Source organism: Ranitomeya variabilis, chromosome 1 (assembly GCF_051348905.1).
Source record: "Ranitomeya variabilis isolate aRanVar5 chromosome 1, aRanVar5.hap1, whole genome shotgun sequence".
Classification (NCBI taxonomy): domain Eukaryota; kingdom Metazoa; phylum Chordata; class Amphibia; order Anura; family Dendrobatidae; genus Ranitomeya; species Ranitomeya variabilis.
In genome coordinates, this window is record NC_135232.1 from 34,679,225 (window position 1) to 34,689,516 (window position 10,292).

General features: G+C 41.8%; 1 protein-coding gene across 1 annotated transcript in view; it reads left to right on the plus strand.

Annotated features, from left to right (window-relative positions):
* GOLPH3 (golgi phosphoprotein 3) overlaps window positions 1-9,988 on the plus strand; it is a 35,377-nt gene extending 25,389 nt beyond the window's left edge. The window contains exon 4 of the mRNA XM_077282061.1: window positions 8,254-9,988. Within this exon, the coding sequence (XP_077138176.1) occupies window positions 8,254-8,678 (425 nt within the window). The 3' untranslated portion in view covers window positions 8,679-9,988. The remainder of the gene's footprint in view (window positions 1-8,253) is intronic.
* Window positions 9,989-10,292: the final 304 nt, after the last annotated feature.

Sequence of the window (10,292 nt, forward strand, 5' to 3'; positions counted from 1 at the left end):
GATCTCAGCAGCCTCAGTAATGATGATATGGTTCTGTGATCTCAGTAATGATGATATGGTCCTGTGATCTCAGCAGCCTCAGTAATGATGATATGGTCCTGTTATTTCAGTAATGATGATATGGTTCTGTGATCTCAGTAATGATGATATGGTCCTGTGATCTCAGCAGCCTCAGTAATGATGATATGGTCCTGTGATCTCAGTAATGATATGGTCCTGTGATCTCAGTAATGATGATATGGTCCTGTGATCTCAGTAATGATGATATGGTCCTGTGATCTCAGCAGCCTCAGTAATGATGATATGGTTCTGTGATCTCAGTAATGATGATATGGTCCTGTGATCTCAGCAGCCTCAGTAATGATGATATGGTCCTGTGATCTCAGTAATGATGATATGGTTCTGTGATCTCAGTAATGATGATATGGTCCTGTGATCTCAGCAGCCTCAGTAATGATATGGTTCTGTGATCTCAGTAATGATGATTTGGTCCTGTGATCTCAGCAGCCTCAGTAATGATATGGTCCTGTGATCTCAGTAATGATGATATGGTCCTGTGATCTCAGTAATGATGATATGGTTCTGTGATCTCAGCAGCCTCAGTAATGATGATATGGTTCTGTGATCTCAGTAATGATGATATGGTCCTGTGATCTCAGCAGCCTCAGTAATGATAATATGGTTCTGTGATCTCAGTAATGATGATATGGTCCTGTGATCTCAGCAGCCTCAGTAATGATGATATGGTCCTGTGATCTCAGTAATGATGATATGGTTCTGTGATCTCAGTAATGATGATATGGTCCTGTGATCTCAGCAGCCTCAGTAATGATGATATGGTCCTGTGATCTCAGTAATGATAATATGGTCCTGTGATCTCAGTAATGATGATATGGTCCTATGATCTCAGCAGCCTCAGTAATGATGACATGGTTCTGTGATCTCAGCAGCATCAGTAATGATATGGTTCTGTGATCTCAGTAATGATGATATGGTTCTGTAATCTCCGTAATGATATGTTTCTGTGATCTCAGTAATGATGATATGGTCCTGTGATCTCAGCAGCCTCAGTAATGATGATATGGTCCTGTGATCTCAACAGCCTCAGTAATGATGATATGGTTCTGTGATCTCAGTAATGATGATATGGTTCTGTGATCTCCGTAATGATGATATGGTTCTGTGATCTCAGCAGCCTCAGTAATGATGATATGGTTCTGTGATCTCAGCAGCCTCAGTAATGATGATATGGTTCTGTGATCTCAGTAATGATGATATGGTCCTGTGATCTCAGCAGCCTCAGTAATGATGATATGGTCCTGTGATCTCAGCAGCATCAGTAATGATGATATGGTTCTGTGATCTCAGCAGCCTCAGTAATGATGATATGGTTCTGTGATCTCTGTAATGATGATATGGTTCTGTGATCTCAGTAATGATGATATGGTCCTGTGATCTCAGCAGCATCAGTAATGATGATATGGTCCTGTGATCTCAGCAGCATCAGTAATGATGATATTGTTCTTTGATCTCAGCAGCCTCAGTAATGATATGGTCCTGTGATCTCAGCAGCCTCAGTAATGATATGGTTCTGTGATCTCAGTAATGATGATATGGTCCTGTGATCTCAGCAGCCTCAGTAATGATATGGTTCTGTGATCTCAGTAATGATGATATGGTCCTGTGATCTCAGCAGCCTCAGTAATTATATGGTTCTGTGATCTCAGTAATGATGATATGGTCCTGTGATCTCAGTAATGATGATATGGTCCTGTGATCTCAGCAGCCTCAGTAATGATGATATGGTTCTGTGATCTCAGTAATGATATGGTCCTGTGATCTCAGCAGCCTCAGTAATGATGATATGGTTCTGTGATCTCAGTAATGATGATATGGTCCTGTGATCTCAGCAGCCTCAGTAATGATATGGTTCTGTGATCTCAGTAATGATGATATGGTCCTGTGATCTCAGCAGCCTCAGTAATGATATGGTCCTGTGATCTCAGCATCCTCAGTAATGATGATATGGTCCTGTGATCTCAGCAGCCTCAGTAATGATGATATGGTTCTGTGATCTCAGCAGCATCAGTAATGGTGGTATGGTTCTGTGACCTCAGTAATGATGTTATGGTCCTGTGATCTCAGTAATGATGATATGGTTCTGTGATCTCAGTAATGATGATATGGTCCTGTGATCTCAGCAGCCTCAGTAATGATGATATGGTTCTGTGATTTCAGTAATGATGATATGGTCCTGTGATCTCAACAGCCTCAGTAATGATATGGTTCTGTGATCTCAGTAATGATATGGTCCTGTGATCTCAGCAGCCTCAGTAATGATGATATGGTTCTGTGATCTCAGTAATGATGATATGGTCCTGTGATCTCAGCAGCCTCAGTAATGATATGGTTCTGTGATCTCAGTAATGATGATATCGTCCTGTGATCTCAGCAGCCTCAGTAATGATATGGTTCTGTGATCTCAGTAATGATGATATGGTCCTGTGATCTCAGTAATGATGATATGGTTCTGTGATCTCAGTAATGATGATATGGTTCTGTGATCTCAGTAATGATATGGTTCTGTGATCTCAGTAATGGTGATATGGTCCTGTGATCTCAGCAGCCTCAGTAATGATGATATGGTCCTGTGATCTCAGTAATGATGATATGGTCCTGTGATCTCAGTAATGATGATATGGTCCTGTGATCTCAGCAGCCTCAGTAATGATGATATGGTTCTGTGATCTCAGCAGCATCAGTAATGATGATATGGTTCTGTGATCTCAGTAATGATGATATGGTCCTGTGATCTCAGCAGCCTCAGTAATGATGATATGGTCCTGTGATCTCAGTAATGTTGATATGGTTCTGTGATCTCAGTAATGATGTATGGTCCTGTGATCTCAGTAATGATTATATGGTTCTGTGATCTCAGTAATGATATGGTCCTGTGATCTCAGCAGCCTCAGTAATGATGATATGGTCCTGTGATCTCAGCAGCCTCAGTAATGATATGGTTCTGTGATCTCAGCAGCCTCAGTAATGATGATATGGTTCTGTGATCTCAGTAATGATGATATGGTCCTGTGATCTCAGTAATGATGATATGGTCCTGTGATCTCAGCAGCCTCAGTAATGATGATATGGTTCTGTGATCTCAGTAATGATGATATGGTCCTGTGATCTCAGCAGCCTCAGTAATGATGATATGGTTCTGTGATCTCAGTAATGATGATATGGTCCTGTGATCTCAGCAGCCTCAGTAATGATATGGTTCTGTGATCTCAGTAATGATGATATGGTCCTGTGATCTCAGCAGCCTCAGTAATGATATGGTCCTGTGATCTCAGCATCCTCAGTAATGATGATATGGTCCTGTGATCTCAGCAGCCTCAGTAATGATGATATGGTTCTGTGATCTCAGCAGCATCAGTAATGGTGGTATGGTTCTGTGACCTCAGTAATGATGATATGGTCCTGTGATCTCAGCAGCCTCAGTAATGATGATATGGTTCTGTGATCTCAGTAATGATGATATGGTCCTGTGATCTCAGCAGCCTCAGTAATGATGATATGGTTCTGTGATTTCAGTAATGATGATATGGTCCTGTGATCTCAACAGCCTCAGTAATGATATGGTTCTGTGATCTCAGTAATGATATGGTCCTGTGATCTCAGCAGCCTCAGTAATGATGATATGGTTCTGTGATCTCAGTAATGATGATATGGTCCTGTGATCTCAGCAGCCTCAGTAATGATGATATGGTTCTGTGATTTCAGTAATGATGATATGGTCCTGTGATCTCAACAGCCTCAGTAATGATATGGTTCTGTGATCTCAGTAATGATATGGTCCTGTGATCTCAGCAGCCTCAGTAATGATGATATGGTTCTGTGATCTCAGTAATGATGATATGGTCCTGTGATCTCAGCAGCCTCAGTAATGATATGGTTCTGTGATCTCAGTAATGATGATATGGTCCTGTGATCTCAGCAGCCTCAGTAATGATATGGTCCTGTGATCTCAGCATCCTCAGTAATGATGATATGGTCCTGTGATCTCAGCAGCCTCAGTAATGATGATATGGTTCTGTGATCTCAGCAGCATCAGTAATGGTGGTATGGTTCTGTGACCTCAGTAATGATGTTATGGTCCTGTGATCTCAGCAGCCTCAGTAATGATGATATGGTTCTGTGATCTCAGTAATGATGATATGGTCCTGTGATCTCAGCAGCCTCAGTAATGATGATATGGTTCTGTGATTTCAGTAATGATGATATGGTCCTGTGATCTCAACAGCCTCAGTAATGATATGGTTCTGTGATCTCAGTAATGATATGGTCCTGTGATCTCAGCAGCCTCAGTAATGATGATATGGTTCTGTGATCTCAGTAATGATGATATGGTCCTGTGATCTCAGCAGCCTCAGTAATGATGATATGGTTCTGTGATTTCAGTAATGATGATATGGTCCTGTGATCTCAACAGCCTCAGTAATGATATGGTTCTGTGATCTCAGTAATGATATGGTCCTGTGATCTCAGCAGCCTCAGTAATGATGATATGGTTCTGTGATCTCAGTAATGATGATATGGTCCTGTGATCTCAGCAGCCTCAGTAATGATGATATGGTCCTGTTATCTCAGTAATGATGATATGGTTCTGTGATCTCAGTAATGATGATATGGTCCTGTGATCTCAGCAGCCTCAGTAATGATGATATGGTCCTGTGATCTCAGTAATGATATGGTCCTGTGATCTCAGTAATGATGATATGGTCCTGTGATCTCAGTAATGATGATATGGTCCTGTGATCTCAGCAGCCTCAGTAATGATGATATGGTTCTGTGATCTCAGTAATGATGATATGGTCCTGTGATCTCAGCAGCCTCAGTAATGATGATATGGTCCTGTGATCTCAGTAATGATGATATGGTTCTGTGATCTCAGTAATGATGATATGGTCCTGTGATCTCAGCAGCCTCAGTAATGATATGGTTCTGTGATCTCAGTAATGATGATTTGGTCCTGTGATCTCAGCAGCCTCAGTAATGATATGGTCCTGTGATCTCAGTAATGATGATATGGTCCTGTGATCTCAGTAATGATGATATGGTTCTGTGATCTCAGCAGCCTCAGTAATGATGATATGGTTCTGTGATCTCAGTAATGATGATATGGTCCTGTGATCTCAGCAGCCTCAGTAATGATAATATGGTTCTGTGATCTCAGTAATGATGATATGGTCCTGTGATCTCAGCAGCCTCAGTAATGATGATATGGTCCTGTGATCTCAGTAATGATGATATGGTTCTGTGATCTCAGTAATGATGATATGGTCCTGTGATCTCAGCAGCCTCAGTAATGATGATATGGTCCTGTGATCTCAGTAATGATAATATGGTCCTGTGATCTCAGTAATGATGATATGGTCCTATGATCTCAGCAGCCTCAGTAATGATGACATGGTTCTGTGATCTCAGCAGCATCAGTAATGATATGGTTCTGTGATCTCAGTAATGATGATATGGTCCTGTGATCTCAGCAGCCTCAGTAATGATATGGTCCTGTGATCTCAGCATCCTCAGTAATGATGATATGGTCCTGTGATCTCAGCAGCCTCAGTAATGATGATATGGTTCTGTGATCTCAGCAGCATCAGTAATGGTGGTATGGTTCTGTGACCTCAGTAATGATGTTATGGTCCTGTGATCTCAGCAGCCTCAGTAATGATGATATGGTTCTGTGATCTCAGTAATGATGATATGGTCCTGTGATCTCAGCAGCCTCAGTAATGATGATATGGTTCTGTGATTTCAGTAATGATGATATGGTCCTGTGATCTCAACAGCCTCAGTAATGATATGGTTCTGTGATCTCAGTAATGATATGGTCCTGTGATCTCAGCAGCCTCAGTAATGATGATATGGTTCTGTGATCTCAGTAATGATGATATGGTCCTGTGATCTCAGCAGCCTCAGTAATGATGATATGGTTCTGTGATTTCAGTAATGATGATATGGTCCTGTGATCTCAACAGCCTCAGTAATGATATGGTTCTGTGATCTCAGTAATGATATGGTCCTGTGATCTCAGCAGCCTCAGTAATGATGATATGGTTCTGTGATCTCAGTAATGATGATATGGTCCTGTGATCTCAGCAGCCTCAGTAATGATGATATGGTCCTGTTATTTCAGTAATGATGATATGGTTCTGTGATCTCAGTAATGATGATATGGTCCTGTGATCTCAGCAGCCTCAGTAATGATGATATGGTCCTGTGATCTCAGTAATGATATGGTCCTGTGATCTCAGTAATGATGATATGGTCCTGTGATCTCAGTAATGATGATATGGTCCTGTGATCTCAGCAGCCTCAGTAATGATGATATGGTTCTGTGATCTCAGTAATGATGATATGGTCCTGTGATCTCAGCAGCCTCAGTAATGATGATATGGTCCTGTGATCTCAGTAATGATGATATGGTTCTGTGATCTCAGTAATGATGATATGGTCCTGTGATCTCAGCAGCCTCAGTAATGATATGGTTCTGTGATCTCAGTAATGATGATTTGGTCCTGTGATCTCAGCAGCCTCAGTAATGATATGGTCCTGTGATCTCAGTAATGATGATATGGTCCTGTGATCTCAGTAATGATGATATGGTTCTGTGATCTCAGCAGCCTCAGTAATGATGATATGGTTCTGTGATCTCAGTAATGATGATATGGTCCTGTGATCTCAGCAGCCTCAGTAATGATAATATGGTTCTGTGATCTCAGTAATGATGATATGGTCCTGTGATCTCAGCAGCCTCAGTAATGATGATATGGTCCTGTGATCTCAGTAATGATGATATGGTTCTGTGATCTCAGTAATGATGATATGGTCCTGTGATCTCAGCAGCCTCAGTAATGATGATATGGTCCTGTGATCTCAGTAATGATAATATGGTCCTGTGATCTCAGTAATGATGATATGGTCCTATGATCTCAGCAGCCTCAGTAATGATGACATGGTTCTGTGATCTCAGCAGCATCAGTAATGATATGGTTCTGTGATCTCAGTAATGATGATATGGTTCTGTAATCTCCGTAATGATATGTTTCTGTGATCTCAGTAATGATGATATGGTCCTGTGATCTCAGCAGCCTCAGTAATGATGATATGGTCCTGTGATCTCAACAGCCTCAGTAATGATGATATGGTTCTGTGATCTCAGTAATGATGATATGGTTCTGTGATCTCCGTAATGATGATATGGTTCTGTGATCTCAGCAGCCTCAGTAATGATGATATGGTTCTGTGATCTCAGCAGCCTCAGTAATGATGATATGGTTCTGTGATCTCAGTAATGATGATATGGTCCTGTGATCTCAGCAGCCTCAGTAATGATGATATGGTCCTGTGATCTCAGCAGCATCAGTAATGATGATATGGTTCTGTGATCTCAGCAGCCTCAGTAATGATGATATGGTTCTGTGATCTCTGTAATGATGATATGGTTCTGTGATCTCAGTAATGATGATATGGTCCTGTGATCTCAGCAGCATCAGTAATGATGATATGGTCCTGTGATCTCAGCAGCATCAGTAATGATGATATTGTTCTTTGATCTCAGCAGCCTCAGTAATGATATGGTCCTGTGATCTCAGCAGCCTCAGTAATGATATGGTTCTGTGATCTCAGTAATGATGATATGGTCCTGTGATCTCAGCAGCCTCAGTAATGATATGGTTCTGTGATCTCAGTAATGATGATATGGTCCTGTGATCTCAGCAGCCTCAGTAATTATATGGTTCTGTGATCTCAGTAATGATGATATGGTCCTGTGATCTCAGCAGCCTCAGTAATGATGATGTGGTCCTGTGATCTCAGTAATGATGATATGGTCCTGTGATCTCAGCAGCCTCAGTAATGATGATATGGTTCTGTGATCTCAGCAGCCTCAGTAATGATGATATGGTTCTGTGATCTCAGTAATGGTGATATGGTCCTGTGATCTCAGCAGCCTCAGCAATGATGAAGTTTAATGCGTCAGCGGCCACAGCCTCGCTGCATGTGAGACATGCTGCACAGATTTGTGGTGAACCTCCTGAAATTATAAAGGACACCCACCTCACCCCAGTGCATATTTTGGCCTGGTAAAGCGAGCGCTGTGACCGCCTAGAAGTCCTATATTTCTATACTATGTAAATAAGCTTGAGTGCTGACTTTCTTATATTTAACCTTTCTTGTTCCTTTCAGGCGAAACCTGGAACCCCCTGAAGCTCCATTTTCAGTTACGAAACGTCCGCGAACGTTTGGCCAAGAATCTGGTGGAGAAAGGCGTCCTGACAACCGAGAAACAAAACTTCCTGCTGTTCGACATGACCACACACCCGCTCACCAACAACAACATCAAGCAGCGTCTCATCAAGAGAGTGCAAGAAGCCGTTCTGGACAAGTGGGTGAAGGACCCTCACCGCATGGACAAGCGTTTGCTGGCCCTCATCTACCTAGCCCACTCCTCAGACGTCATCGAGAATGCCTTCGCCCCGCTCCTAGACGACCAGTATGACTTGGCCATGAAGAGAGTCCGACAGCTGCTCGATCTAGATCCTGAAGTCGAGGCCATAAAGCCCAACGCTAGCGAAATCCTCTGGGCCGTCGTGGCCACCTTTACAAAGTAGAAACCGAAACCCAGTGGACGGGAGAGAGTTGATTCAGTCGCCTCGGCTTGACGTTTTCAGTCATTTTGCTTTTGACTCGCCTCACAAGGACGTTGACGCGTTTCTGTCCAGAGAGGACACTTCTTATTGCCATATTGGCATTCCAGTTCTCCTTACGTTTCTGCACCTCTCAGACGTGGTTCTGTTCCGCTCCGCTGGGATCTGGATGGAAGCACGCAGGGTGTGGGGCATTTATTTTATTTCTTTTACCCCTCAACCCCCATCATGGAGGTTTACCATCCTGTTGAAATGCGTTTCACAAAAAAAGGCCTTTTGAGTCCCCTAAGCCTTGATCACTCTGTCCCATTTCTTACACCGGTTACTTCACAATAATTAAAATAAAAATTATTTTTTCATTTTTTTTTTTAAATCCCTTCCTTCTTTTTAAGCTGCTAATTTAACACTTGCTCTCCTCCACCCCTCAATTAATTTACTAGAATGCTAGACTATTGTAGATTTATTTTAATTATTTAGCACAGAAAAGTCCCATGGGTTTTTTTTTTTTTTTTTTTTTTTTGGAAGCCATTTTTGGGGGGATGGAAGGGGATCATTCCATGAAATAGTGTAAATAGTTAGTTGTATAGTAAAAAAAAATGTACAAAAAACAAAGGCATCCCTTTTAAGTCTTTTGGATGTTCGCCCCATGTCCGGCCCGATCTCTTGCACATTTTAGGCTCTGATCTGCGGGTTTGCCATCACAAGCATACATGGAAATGTGAACTACAGTTGCTGTGCTACATGTGTCATTATTATTAATACTGGCATGTACCGATGGCGCCATTGTCCTGTTACATTTTTTCTTTTTTTCTTTTGTGACCAATTTTATTATTTTTGGTGCGTTTGTTTTGTATTTAATGTCTTCAGTGTCCCCTACACGATCGCGTCCTGGCGTTATAATGTTGCATGCCCGTGTTCACAACTACAGGAGCTTCTCACACGGAAGTAAAAACTTCCGAAAATTAATTCCTTTTTTTATTTTAATTATATATTATTTTTTTTATTTCTATAAGTAATTGCGTGTATGTACAATTCTGCGGCTTTAGCACATTACTGTTCGAGCTCCGTGTTGCCTGTCACATTTCTTCCATAGTTTGGCTCTGTACATAGAATATGTTGATGCTACGTCACCCCCTTCCCTGACCTGCGCCCGTGGGATCTGTACGTGTAGTCACAGGAGCAGCGAGTGATGACGGCTGCCGGTATCGGATTCCCTCTGTATACTAGCTTTTTATTATACAGTAAATAAACTATGAACTTTAAAGTGCCTGAAACTGCTGATTTCTGTGTGTTTTCTTAAGACGGACCGTGCCGCCCCAGCCTGCATACAACTACTTAAAGGGATTTTCCATTTCAACTAAAGCCCATTGCCTGTACTGAGCCTCCCTGAGGAGCGCCGATTCTTTGCATTCTCCTTTTTGGGTTCTATTGTAGAATGGAGACCTACTGCTCCCTATTTGGTGCTCCATAGAGGAGGATGGGAGGTGGCCATGTGTGGGGGAATTATTGCTAAAATTAAACGGAGACACACCATTGTTATTGCAAGGAGTTTTAAAAATATATATACATATAAAAAAA